This window comes from Corvus hawaiiensis, chromosome 24 (assembly GCF_020740725.1).
Source record: "Corvus hawaiiensis isolate bCorHaw1 chromosome 24, bCorHaw1.pri.cur, whole genome shotgun sequence".
NCBI classification, from domain to species: Eukaryota; Metazoa; Chordata; class Aves; order Passeriformes; family Corvidae; genus Corvus; species Corvus hawaiiensis.
The window spans coordinates 1,315,384-1,329,236 of record NC_063236.1 but is presented as its reverse complement, the minus strand read 5'-3'; the positions used below and the strand labels follow the sequence as shown (position 1 = coordinate 1,329,236).

The window sequence follows — 13,853 nt, the reverse complement described above, 5'->3', positions numbered from 1 at the left end:
AATCCTGGCGTCCCCCATCCCTGCAACCCCCTCACCCCAGGCCGGGGTCCCCCATCCCTCCCCCCCCCCCGCCTCATCCCGGGTCCCCATCCCTGCTCATCCCCCAAACCGGGGTCTCTCATCCCTGCACCCCTCCAATCCCTAATCCCCGGGGCTCCCTCCTCGCTGAACCCCCCATTCCTAATCCCGGGGGTCCCACCTCCTCGCTCCCCCCCCCATCCCCCGTCGGGGAGGGATCAACACACTCCTTCTTTTTTCCCAGGCTTTTCTTTATTTTTCACTTTTTTTCCATTTTAATTTTCTTAAAAAAAAAAAAAGAAAAAAAAAGGTGAACAATCCCCTCCCCGAGAGGAGGGGGCACCCCCGGGAACCCCCCCATCGCATCCCTCACCGCCACCTGGCACTTCTTCACGGCTTCACGGCTTGGGGTGGAGGGGCTGCACGCCTGGGGGGGGGGTCCCCATGGAGTTTGGGGGGGGGGGGGGATGTCCATGGGCCACCGGGGGCACGGATGTGGCACCGGAGGGTGGCCAGTGGAGGGGGGGGCTCCAGAATGCCTGGGTGGGGCCCTTGCACACGCGTGGTCTGGGCTGGACAGGTGTGTCACACACATAGGTGTGCACGGCTGGGAGGCTGCAGAGCCCCCCCAGTGTATGGGGCGAGGACTGAGCCCCCCCCCGCCAGCACCTTGACACCCCCACCCCGTACCGCCTGCGACACCCCGGAGGTGACATCGCATGGGGCTGTGCCCCCCAATACACCCCCACACTGCCAGGGACCCCAGCCCAGCCCCCAGCAAGGGGGGGCTCCATGCCTGCACCCCCCCAGCTGCAGTAGGAGGGGTGTCAGTGGGTGGGGGGGCCGCAACCCCCAGCACCAGTTGTAGCCGGGTGGGGTGGTGATGGAGTTTCAGTGGGTGGGGGGGGGGGTCTCAGTGGGTGGGGGACCCCCAGGTACAGGTGAACCCCAGTGGTGGGGTCTCAGTGGGTGGGGGGACCCCCAGGTACAGGTGAACCCCAGTGGTGGGGTCTCAGTGGGTGGGGGGACCCCCAGGTACAGGTGAACCCCAGTGGTGGGGTCTCAGTGGGTGGGGTCCGGGACCCCCAGCACCGGCTCTACCCCCAGTGATGGGATGTCACTGGGGGGGAACTGGGACCCCCAGCACTGGCTCTAACCCAGTATAGGGTACTCAGTGATGGGGTCTCAGTGGGTGTTGGGGACCCCCAGCACTGGCTGTACCCCACTGTGGTGCAAGGATGCTGCAGGGATGGGATGGCATTGGGGGGGGGGGGGGGGGGGGGTGGAGGGGAATCTGCAGCCCCCAGAGCCAACTGAATCCCAGGGATGGGATGTCATTGGAGGGGTCCAGGACCCTCAGCACTGGCTGTCCCACAGCCCAGCACAGAGATGCTCCAGTGATGAAGAGGGGGCCGGCATGGGGGTGACAGGGGGGGCCCGAGTGACGACGGGGACACTGCAACCCCCCATCCCCCACCCATCCCCTGCTCCACTGCCGTCAGCCGAAGTAGGGGTTGTCGTGCTGGAAGTTGTAGTCGGGACAGACCTTCTGGACCAGCTTGTAGTCGATGCTGAGGAAGGAGATGAAGATGCAGATGACCTTGAAGGGCTTGGCGCAGAGCCAGGCCGCGTGGCTCTGCGTGTGCTCCGTGAAGCACACCTTGGACGGGTCGTACAGGCACGGCTTGTTCTTCCGCGCCCGGTTCGTCTTCTCGTACTCCACGTGGCAGTTGAGCGCCTTGGCCGGGCGCCCCTCGGGCAGGGTGCTCTGCTGGGGAGGGGGCAGTGGCCGTGGCAGGGGTGGGGGGCCGGGCACCAGCACCTCGAAACCCACCGCCTTGGAGGGGGGCACGATGCTGACGGAGACGTTGCCCAGGCTGGAGGAGTTGTGTCGGAAGTAGACGCTGAAGGTGCCGTTGATGTGGTCGACGATCTTGCCCGTCACCAGGAGGCTGAACTTGAGCGTCTTGATGTTGAAGTAGAAGTCGCCCCACCCAAAAATCTTCTTGGTGCGGCTCGACTTGAGGGTGGGCTTGCGGTGGGCGCGGGGGCTCAGCAGCTCCCCAGCCGTCTGGTTCTTCTGCCAGTCCCAGGGGCTCCGGCCGGTGCCCGCAGGTGTCCCCGCACCCCGGGGAGGCTCTGCCGGGATCAGCCGCCCGGGGTCGAGTGCTGGGGGCTTCAGGGTGCCGTAGGGGACGTCCTTGAGGAGACCGGAGGTGCCCATCTCTAGGTACCCCAAGGTCTTGGCGACGTGACCCCCAGCACACACCGTCTGGGGGAGAGAGGGCAGAGACTGCATGAGCTGTGCCTGTGCCCTTCCTCATCCTCCCACCTGCACCCTCCTCATCTTCTGCCTCCCTCCTCTTCATCTTCTACCTGCACCCCTCCTCATCCTCCTACCTACAGCCCCTTCCTCTTCCTCCCACCTGCACCCTCCTCATCCTTCCGCCTGCACCCTCCTCATCCCTCTGCCTGCACCCTCCTCATTCTCCTACCTACAGCCCCCTCCTCATCCTCCCGCCTGCACCTTCCTCATCCCTCTGCCTGCACCCTCCTCATCCTCCTACCTACAGACCCCTCCTCATCCTCCTGCCTGCACCAGCTGGGCCGGGACCACAGCGGCCCCTTCCTGAGGTTCCCCCGGTCGCCGGGATGGACACAAGTGAGCAGAGCCAGATGCCAGCCCTAGCCTGGGACCCCAACTCTGACGTGTCCCCTGTCCCTCGTCCCCCTGCCCACCTGCCCCCCGTGCCCCCATCCCTCATCCCACTGCTCCCAGGGTGCCCGCTGTGCCCTCCTGCCCTGCCAGCTGCTCTGGCACGCGGGATGCTGCTCCGGGAGCCCCGGCCTCGTCAATCACTGTCGCCCTGAGCTGGCAGGTGCTTGGCTGCTCTGGCAGTTTCTGCTCTGGATGACCTGGATCCCGGGGGGAACGAAGGAGGGGGAGTGGGGAGGGGGTGGTGAGCAGAGGCACCAGCTGGAAGGGCTGGGGGAGCGTGGGGGGCTGTGCTCTGGTGGGAAGTTGAGGCAGGCCCAGGGAATGGCTCCTGTCATCACTGGGGGCTCATCCTGGCATCACCCACCTTACGGAATGGCTTGATGCTGTTTCCTGTTTGGGAATGATCCCCATCAGAGATGATGGGGGTCCCATGACCCCCATCAGAGAGGGGTGAGCTCCCCATGCCCCCTCCTCCGCGGCCGGGTGAGTCAGTGTGTGGGGTCTCCCCACAGAGATAGAGCAGCACCATGGGGGGAGCCCAGCCACGGACCCCCACCCTCACTGCTGAGCCAGGGGCTCCGCCTGATCCATCCCTGGGATCCCCCTGAGGATCCATCCCTGGGATCCCCCTGAGGTGTGCCGGGCTGAGCCCCTAAATCTGCTCCGGTTGTGCTGTGCCAGAGAGAGGAACCCTGGGCAGGGCGTGCAGCCCGGCCATGCCCATGGGGAAGGGATTTGTGGTGTTTCAGCCCCTTATGGGGAGGTCAGGGTGTGTGGCGCAGAGCTGCAGCTCAGCATCCATCCCTGCACCCCCCTGCCCGACCAGCCCCCCGCTCCCCCCGGCCCTTTCCAAGCGCGGCTGCTGCCTTCGCCCTTATCTATATTTCAACGCAGCTTCAAAGCCGGGCGCCTTCGCCAGCCGGAGAGGGGGGGCAGGACCGGGATGGTGAGATAACAAGGGGAGGGGGAGAGGGGCACCCCCCAGCTGGGAGAGCTGCATTTTTGGGAGGGGGGTGGTGTCTGCACCCCAGCTCTTCTCCATTGCTCCGTCCATCACGCCTGGGACCCCTCACACCCCACTCTGGGGAAGCTGAGGGTCACCAGCTGGGAGCCCCCCAAATCCTTCTGCACCCACGGCGAGGGGCTGGGGGCTTACACCTGCGGGGAACACGCACAGCAGCACACGCTGCCGAGCCCTCACCACCGGGAAGGATTTCTGGAGGTTTCTGAGCTCCACGCTGGATTTCCATCTCAGCCAGGGCTGGGAGCCAAGGCCGGTCCCCAGCAGTGCCGCAAGTGCCCGTGCCCTCCTCCCCTGCCTCTGTTTCCTTTTGCAATGCCCCCTCTCCATGATCCCGTGCAGGGCTGAGGGGGAATGTGATTGGATTGGAACGGGCTGCGATGGGAATCGCTGGAGGTGGCAACGCGGGAGGGACAGGGAAGGGACAGGGATGGGCAGGCCGTGGGGAGGGGACGCACTGGGAGCAGAGGGGGACAAACACTGGCAGCACCCGCTGTGCTCCTGGGGGCTGTGGGTCCCCAGGCCAGGCTGGTGCGGGACAGAGCCCGGGGCTGGGGGGCACAGGCCGGGCACGGACAGAGCAAACAACCCCCATCCCTGCAGGAACAAAGGCGCCCCAGCCCCTGCGAGCGAGGGGCCGGACTGGCAGCCCCTCAACCCCTCCAGTCCCTCGGCAGAAGCTGCTGGGGGAGCGGGGGATGAAAGGGAATTGCAGAGCAGGGCAGCGGCTGCGATGCAGCCAGGGCGATCGATTGCGGCACCAGCGCAGTCCGGGAGCGCGGGGGGACCCTCGCTGCCCGCAGCCCCCGCTAAGCCCGGGCCGGCCGGGGGGCTCGGAGCCTCCGGGCTCGGGGCAGGGAGGAGCCGGGCCAGGGACGCTTCAGCCACGCCAGCGCCGTGGGGAGCCAAGGTCACCCCCCTGCGCCCTGGCAGCGCTGTCGGCATTCAGGGCAGGTCCCGTGCACCTCGCGTTAAATATTAATGCTCCTGCTGTGCCGTCGGGGTGCAGCCGCGCACACGTGCCCCTGAACCTCCTGGACATGCGTTGTGGGTGCACAGGGGGTCCCAGTGCCAGCCCCCTCCCACCCTGTTCTCACCAGGAGCTGTGGCCAGTGCCAGGCAGGGCCGTGCCTGGTTCTGTGGCGTGGGGGGGCTCTGCTACCACGCACAGGTTACCTCGGTGTGCCTGAGATGGTTGTTTTTCACTGTCACATCTCACTGCTGATCTACACATCCCTGCCGCTCCCCTCCTCATCCTCTCGCCTGTGTCCCCCTCCTCATCCACCTGCCTGTGCTCCTCCTCATCCTCATCATGATCCCCGCGGCATCATTCCACGGCTTAGCTGCTCTCAAGCCCCTCATGTGCCCTTCTGTACCCGCATGGGGCTGCCGCATGTCCGCAGGCACCGTGTGTCACCCCCCGTGAGCACACGGAGCCAGGCGAGGATGCGGGAAGGGCTGGAGGCAGCTGCAGAGGGACCGGGAAGGCTCTCGGTGCCGGCATCAATTTGGTTTGTCAGGCCCGGCAGTGATGGCCGCTCACATCCCATTTGCTGTTGGGGCCAAGCGCCGTCAGTTGCTCCCCCGAGACCCTCGGTCACCTTGGTGGAGGGCAGCGGAGCAGCATGGGGGGGGACAGGGGGCTTGGCTGCCCCGGTGTGGGCTGGGATGAGCTCCAGCACCCCGAGAGTGGGGCTGGGAATGAAGGGGTATGGGATCAAGGCAGAAGAGCCCCACTAGCACTGGAGGGGGAGCAGAGAACCGTGACAGCCCCCAACAAAGGCCTCATCTCTGCCACCAGCCTGTCCCTGTCCCCATGGCCAGTCTGTCTCCATGCCCACCATCAGCCTGTTCCTGTCCCTGTCCCCACGGCCAGTCTGTCTCCATGCCCACCATCACCCTGTCCCCATCCCTACCGCCAGCCTGTTCCCAACCCCATCCCTGTCCCCATCCCCGTTCCCATCCTGTCCCCACACCTCGGCGGGGTCCGCTGGCAGCACGGGCACTGATCCGCTGCTCGGGGGTCTCCCGCTCTCCCCATGGGCGCGGGGTCAACCCAGCCTCTCCCCTGTCACCCCGGACGCCTTCGTTAGCGCGAGGAGATTAATTGGAGGTGGTGAGCGACAATCCCCGTGGGCCTGCTCCCCCCGGCACGCGCAGCCCGGGGCGCCGTGGCATTTCCAAAGGTTAGCAGCAAACAAGGTGCCTCTGACAGCTCCCATTTATCTCCCGGCGCCGCGCGGGTGCTAATGCGGTGCCGCGGTGCCGCGCCGGGCTCTGCGGGCCTGCGGGAGGGACCCGGCGTGCCCAGGCGTGTCCGAGCGGCTGCGCGTGGGCGAGAGAGCGCGGAGAGCTCCGGGGTGGCTGTTCCCGAGTCTCTGGGTGAGCGTGTGCACCCGTGGGTGCCGCAGGTGTGTGCCCGGGCCACCTCCGTGCCCGAGTGATGCGACAAATGCCAGCGGGTGCTCTCGAACACACGCGCCGCTCCACATGCAGCTGGGTGTGCACAAACACCTCCACGTGTCCTGCGTGGCCCTGCGAGCGCGTCTGTGTGTGCACACGCACGCGGTGACACACGCATGGTGACACGCACGCGGTGACACACGCGTGCACGGAGTGAGGTGCTCGGCGTGGCTGTGCGTCCCGGGTGACGCGTTCCCCTGCTCCCCGTGCACCCGCCCCCGTCCCCATCACCATCCCGTCCCCATCTCTACCATGCGTGCCCGCCCCCATCCCTGCTGCCAGCCTGTCCCCATCCCTACCAACAACTTGTCCCCATCCCCGCTGCCAGCCTGTCCCCATCTCTAACAACAACTTGCCCCCGTCCCCACTGCCAGCCTGTCCCCATCAATGCCACCGGCCTGTCCCCACCCCTACACCCAACCTGTCCCCATCCCTACCAACACCTTGTCCCCGTCCCCACTGCCAGGCTGTCCCTGTCCCTACAGCCAGCCTGTCCCAATTCCTGCCACCAGCCTGTCCCCATCAATACCACCAGCCTGTCCTGATCCCTATCCCCTACCTGTCCCCATCCCCACTGCCAGCTTGTTCCTGTCCCCATCCTTACAGCCACGCTGTCCCCAACCCTCCCAGACAGGCAGGGCATGGCCTGCACACTGAGCTGCAAGTGGCCACCCTGGGCAGCGCTTGGTGCCAGGGCTGACGTGCTGCTGGGCACCCCTGGGCTGGCAGCGGGGAGCTGGGGGCACTGGGGACGTGGCACTGGGGATGGCTGCAGCCGAGGGTGCTGCTCCAGGCAAGGGATCAAGGGCAAAAGGACAGAGGAAGAGGTAACACACAGGGACAAGTCGGGACACACCCGTGCATGGCCACCCTGCCACGCGTACAGTCACAGGGATGGCTAGGTGGATCCTGCTGGGAGAGGGGCTCAGTGAGACCCCCCCTGAAGGCTTCCTCAGTCCTTCCTCTGCCTCTTCTGTGCTGCTGCGGCCACAACCCCTGATGGGGTGGTGGGCAGGTGAGCACGACACCCCCAGCACCACGACGGGCACTCCCAGCACTGGGATGGACACCCCCAGCATTGAGATGGGCACCCCCAGCACCAGGATAGCCCCCCCCCCAGCACTGGGATGGGGCACCCCAACACTGGGATGGGCATTCCCAGAATCGGGACAGGAACCTGACACCAGCACCTCCTCAGCCAGAGGAGAGCCTGGATGAGCTCACCAAAGCCAAACCCACCAAATCCACCAAATCCAACCAAATCCACCAAACAGCCCACCAAACCCATCCTCGGGTCCTTCCCGTGGTCCTGCTGGGGTCCCACTGCCGGTGACACCGAGGTGCTGCATCCCAAGGGCCGGTGTCACCTCCAGCAGAACCATGACCCGCACGGGGCCGGGGGGGTTGGCTTTGGATCAGCTGTGCCTTCACCCCCCAAACAGACACCTCGCTCCTCGCCAACAGAAAAAATATGCAAATGCTGCAGCTTTATTAACGCGCTCGGCACGCGCTGGCTAATAAATATTTCATAGCCCGAGTAGGACTTTTTTTCTCCCTCCTCCTTCTTTCTTTCGTTTTGGTTCCTTTTCCCTGCCACTCGTTTCCTGCCTTTTCTTTCCTCAGCCGTTGTTTTATTTATTTATTACTTTTAAGGGCTTCACGGTGAGGCAGGAGCTGGGAGGTGGCTGGGGGGGGGGGCGGGAAGCCGGGAAAAAATGTACATCCCGAGTCTCTCCCCCCACGGGTGAAAAAGGAAAGTGCTGTTAAGAGCAAAGGAAAAAAATATAATAGAAGGGAGGAGACGGCAGCAGGCAAAGGATTCGGGGCTTGTGTGACTCATTGGGCTGGAGGAGAAAAGGGAATGAATGGGAAAACAGGAGATAAACGGAGCGGGAGGGGGAGAAGGGGTGCGGGTGGGTGGGCAGCAGCCAGCAGAGAGGGGACACGGGGGCGGTGGGGGACGGGGACATGTGGCTGTTGGGCATCTGTCACCCAGCAGCCCCCTGAGCTGACCAGAGGCCAACAGGCCTGGAACCCCCTTGATTGACTTCAGAGGGACCCAGCTGCTTGTGGGGGTCACTGAGGCGGGGGCTCCTGCTGGTCACCCCCAGTCACGCTGTGCAGGACGTGGGGACAGGGGCAGCTCACGGGGACGGTGTGTGGGGACAAGGAAGTACAGCCAGCAGGGGCGGGTCCCAGGTCACTCCCACACCTCTGGTGCCAGGGGATGGCCCCCAGGATACCCACACTCGCCCTCCTCGGCCCTGCCTCAGTTTCCCCCCAGCAGAACAGGCTGTGGGGTTCCCTCCACCCCTCTTCCAGCTCTTCAGCAGGTGAGGACTTTCCAGGGCTGCAGAGAGGCAGCGGATTCCCCCAAGTCCCCCAAAAACAGGGGGACCCCAGGCCCGCAGCGACGCAGCCCCCACCTTCTGCCCGGCTTCTCCCCCCCACCCCAGCCACCCCCACCCCTCGCCTCACCATTTCACTTTATTATTGCAATAAATGTAGCCATAAAAGTGGCAGGTATTGGCGCGCACAGAGATCGCTGCTTCTGAGCTATGGAAATGTAATTTCGAGTGTGCCCGGGAAATTTTATAAGATCGTATCAGGCGGGATCATAAATCGCATTTCCAGCCCCCACCCCCCCATCCACCCTACCCCCCTGGATGAGACAGGGCCAGTGCGAAAGTCACCAGAGAGGAGGTAAATGCCGGCCTGTCCCCTCGGTGAAACCCCATCCCCGTGGCCCCCACCCTGCACATCTCCCCCTGACATTCCCGGAGCCAGCTGGGATCTGTTTCCCCCAGGAAGGGGGGGCAGCAGCAAAGACACAGCTGTCCCCCGCACCCCCCAACAGTGGACTTTGAGACCCTCCAAGAGACCCCCCAGGAGCGCTGGGGACTCTCAAGGGCATCGCTGGCACCGCAGCTCCTCTGGGGTCACAAGGACCATGACCCACCACAGCCGGGTACTGAATCCCACCAGGAGCAGGGGACAGGGTGTCCCTGCAGCCCAACGTCCCCTGGGACCCTCCTCACGACCCCCAGGGCTGGAATCAGCCGCTCTTTGCAGCCACCACCCAGCCCAGGCTCCGGCCTCTTGCCGGTGCCAGGTGAGGCGTTGCTCTGCCTGCTGCAGACGGAGGCTCCGCTGCCTTGTGCCGGAGGGCCCGGGGGGGGGACAGTGAGAGGGTCTCCCCCACTGTGACATCCACCCAGCAGCCGGGACGGTCACGGGGGTCACACGGGATCTGTGCACAGCGGGGTGCGCTGGGAATTGATTTGGGATTGATTCGCGTCCCTGCTCTGTTCCTCCACAATGACTTTCCTTTTGCAACAGGGAAAAAGGCGGGGGGGTTGGGGGGGGGGGGGCACGGGGACGTGATTATTCCTTCAGCAGCAATCCAAGCGGCGGGAGAGGAAGCTTCATCTTTCCTGGGCCATTTACCTCCAGCGCCCGAGCGCGAAGGCTGAGCCAGGCACCGCGGCGAGGCTGGAGCTCGGCCAGGGCAGGGGGTGGGGGGGCTCCAGCTGCGGGGTCTCAGCGCGGCGTCACCCCACGCTCGGGCCACCGGCTGCGGGGACCTTGGCTCCCTGAGAGGAGGAGATGTGGATGCAGAAAGGATGGGCAAAGTCATTAATCTGGGAGTGTTAATTGGCAAGGGTGTGATTAGTGGTGGGGGCTCAGCTGGGGGCTGCTGTGGCAGGGGGGGAGCGCCTGCCTTGCCCCCCATCCCGGCTCGGCCACCTCTGCCAGTCCCCAGCGGAAAACTGGCAATTAAAAACAGGAGAGAGAGGGAAAAGCAATAAAACGGGACCCGGCTTGGAGCCAGAACGACACCGGGAAGCGCAAGGGTGGGTGGGTCTGGCTGGGGGGCACCCCTGGGTGCCCCCCCTCCCCAGCCACTGCTCCCCCTCGGTGAGGCTGTGCCAGCCACGCTCCAGGCTCCAGCCTTATTGAATCTCCCAGCTTAGGGTGCAAAGGGCACCAGAGGGAAGAGTTATTAAAAAAAGGGAAATGAGTCGCTTGGAAACCTTCTTTCGGAATAACAGTGTGTGTTTGTTTGGCGATAGATTAGCTCAGCCATGCTGAGCACACAGCACCCGCAGCAACGGCGGGCGGCTCAGGGAGCCGCAGAAACGGCGACAGGGGATGTATGGAGCCGATCCCGGCCCCGCGGGCACCGTCCGGGCACCGACCCGCCGCAGCCGGTCCCTGGAGCTCAGCACCCCCCGGGGCCCCCGGCCAGATGGGGCTGCAGGGCAGCACCACCACCCAAACCTCACATCCTCTTCTCTGGCCCCAATGTGCTGCACAGCTCCCAGCAACGAACCGGCTAAATTCCCCCTGAAAATGGGAGCTGGGGGGGGGGGGGTGGGTGGGAATTGGGGTGTCCTTGCATGGAAAGGGCTGACAGCATCTGCTAAGAGCAAAGCCATCTGTCAGCCAGCAGCCCAGGAGACAGCTCCCGGGTGACAGCAAGGCGAAGGAAGGGGTGAAGTGGATGAGTTTGGCATCCCGGGCCACCAGCCTCCGGCTGGCATGGCCACCGGCGGAGAGAGGCAGCATTTTCCTGGGAAGGGTTAACCCAAGAAGGAAAACCTGCCAGCAACACTCAGGTGCTTCACAGACAGCCGCTGTCTCACCTGCCTGTGCCAGAAAGGAGGGAAACCGAGGCACGGGCGCCAGGGGGTATGGGGGGGCACATTCTGGCAAAGGCAGCAGGGATGGAGCAGGTTGAGGAAAGACACCGTTGTCCCCAACCTGGTCCTGCTGTGGCACCCAGCCACCCCATCTTGGCTTCATCCTGGTGTTCCTGCCCGCTCCTGCCTGCTCCAGGGCCAGCATCACCCATCCTCTCCACTGCTGAACCTTGCTCAGTACTGGGTGGAGGCCACCCCATCACCAGGACATGGGGCACCCAGGGCCAAGGATGGCGTCCGCCTCCCAGGAAGGCCAGGGGGACGTGGATAGAATCTCCTTTCCTTGATCCAAGGCCAGCTGTGTCCAGCTGAGGGCCCTGGGTGCACCTGGGGGACTGGCTGGGACCCTCGGCAGGGGGGAGCCAGGCCAGCCCCACCCGGAGGGACCCCCAAGATTTAATGCTCAAGGAACAGAAAATAATGGAATGCATAAAAATAACGCAGGAGCCTGGAAAGGCTGGGGAGGGGGGGGGTGTCACTTGCAATCAGAGGTGGGCTCGTCCCCCTGCCTGTTCCGGCACTGCCAGCACTGCAAAGCCCGGGTGGCTGCAGCCATGAAGGGTGGGGTGCTGGGAAGGGGTGGCCTGCACCCCCACAGTGGGAACAGCACCCACATGGGCTGGGAGAGTTTGTCCATCCCAGCCGGGATCGATCCCAACACACCAGTGTCACCCAGCAGGGACTGTCAACCAACCCACGGCCGGGGGCTGACACCCTGGGGGTCCCACACCCTGGGGGTTCCACACGCTGTGGGTCCCTGCCTTCCTTCCTGCGCAGGGACAAGGCTCTGCCCTGGGGTGCAGCCCCTCTTGTCCCTTTGCCCGGCGCTCCCACCACAGCCCTGGCGGGATGCGGCACTGGGAGCCCCAGTCCGAGGCACCCACTGGAGCCGGGGGGAAGCCAGTGGGATCCCCCCACCCATCCAGCTGCCTCCTGACCCCCAAAAGAGATCGGGAAAGTTTCTCCCCAACAGGCCCCAGAGCGCCGAGGGGCAGGAATGGCTCAGCTACCCTTCCCTGGCACCCGGTGGGCCCACGGCTGGGCAGACCCCTGCCCCTCCCGGAGCACTGGGAGGGGGGGAGGGTCCTGGACCCCCACCGCAGAGGGGTCGGGGCTCAGGGCATCTCCCGGGGTTACCCCTGTGCAGGAGCCTCCCGCACCCTCATGCCCACCCCATGCCCCAGGACGTGCCCGTGTCCATGCCCCCCAGCTTTGAGCCCCCCGTGCCCCCCCTCAGCACCGCCGCCTGCGTGGGCGGGGGGGGGGGGGGGCCAGGGCAGCGCCCTGCTCCGGATTTCATCAAAACAAACCCATTTGTCTTGAAGCAGCTCCAGCACCGACAGATGCTCTGCAATGGATGGACACGGGGAGGGGGGGGTCACGCCGAGCCACCCCCACACGCGAGCACACGTTTCCCCCTCCCCACGCAGGGAGCAGCGTGCCAGCGAGAGACAAGTTGCAGGAGCCTTTGCCTTGGGGGGGTCGGGTGGTGCAGGGGGGGTGTGGGGGTCCCTGATGTGCATCCAATTCCCGAGAGGGAATTGACTCGTTTGATTTTATTCATGAAACACAGAAAGTAAAAATGGAGTGTCAGGAAATCAGATCTGCTGGGTGATGAGCCCGGCCCCCCCCGGCTGGGCTGGGGGGGCTCCATCCCCCCCTCCTGACCACCACGGATGCAGCTGTAGCCCCCCGAGGGGCTCCAAGAGGAGGTGGCAGAGGGGGGACACGCGGGGGTGAGTGGCCTTGGGAAGCTTTGAGTATCTGGGACTGGGGGACATTTTGGGGGGGGACTCTGCAGGCGGGGGGGGCTCTGCGGCTGCAGCCGCTCCCCAGCTCCCACAGACAGGAGGAAGGGGGGAAAACAGGCAAAGCTCCCTCCCCCAGGCCTGTCCTGGGGGTGCGTCCACCCCATGGCTGGGGGGCACTCGGTGAGATGGGGATGGGGTGGGTGGGAGAAACCCCCCGGCAGGGCTGAGCCCCGTGCAGGGGCTGAGCCCGAACCGAGTCGGGACAGGAATGAGGCGTCGCCTCTGCAGGTGGTTTTGGGGCTCACACCCTTGGCAGAGCCGGGGAACAGCTGGGCCCCCCCCCAGTCCCGCGTGGGCCCCCCCCCGGCGCGGAAGTCACCCCGCTGCCCGCTCCCCAGGTGCGCTGCAGGTGCGGGGAGCGGGACAAGGGCACCCCCGACCCCCTCGCGGACCCCCCGGGCAGAGGGTCCGACCCCCCCCAAGAGAGGCCGCTCCCACGATCACGCCCGGCTCTGTCTCGCTGCCCCCCCCCCCACCCCCCCGCATCTGCCAGACGGCGCCTCCCGCGCTCTGCAACCGAGGGGGGGGAGAAGCTGGAGGGGCTTCACCGGCCACGGGACCCCCCCGAAGCTCCCACCGACATCACAACTCTGCCCGAGCTCCGGGACAGCCCTGGTCCCTCCAACTTGGGGGGGGGGGGGGGGGGGGACCCCCCATATGCAACCTCTGTCCGCCACCCCCCCCCACAACTCTCCCATTCACCCCCCTACGACCCCTCCTCTCCGTGTCTGCACGACCCCCCCAGGGTCGCGCTTGACCCCCCCAAACCGTCTGCTGTTTCCGTGACTGCCGGAGCCCCCCCAAATGCGCGACATCCCCCAAACCGCACCCCCACACTGCACGACCCCCCCCCAGCACCGACCCCCCCCCCCCACACTGCACGACCCCCGTCAGGACCCCTCGCCCCCTCCCTCGGATTTGTCCTACGCCCCCAATAACTGCACGATTCCCCCCGGTAATCGCCCCCCTGCCCGGTAACCGCGCACCCCCGCACGCCCCGCGGCGGCGGCAGCTCGCCCGGGCGGGGGTCCCGGATGCCCCGTACCTGCAGCAGCAGCAGCCCGGGCCCGAGCAAGGGCAGGCGGCGGCGGAGCATCGCGGGGCTCCGGGAGCAGCGG

The 13,853-nt window shown here is 65.7% G+C and overlaps 1 protein-coding gene across 1 annotated transcript; it reads right to left on the bottom strand.

The window, feature by feature from the left end:
- Positions 1–271: 271 nt before the first annotated feature.
- On the bottom strand, positions 272–13,853 carry NXPH4 (neurexophilin 4). Its single transcript, XM_048327582.1, has 2 exons — positions 13,781–13,853; positions 272–2,290 (listed from the first exon to the last, which is right to left on the bottom strand). Exons 1-2 carry the CDS (start codon positions 13,829–13,831, stop codon positions 1,517–1,519), a joined length of 825 nt encoding a protein of 274 aa, XP_048183539.1. The 5' UTR covers positions 13,832–13,853; the 3' UTR covers positions 272–1,516.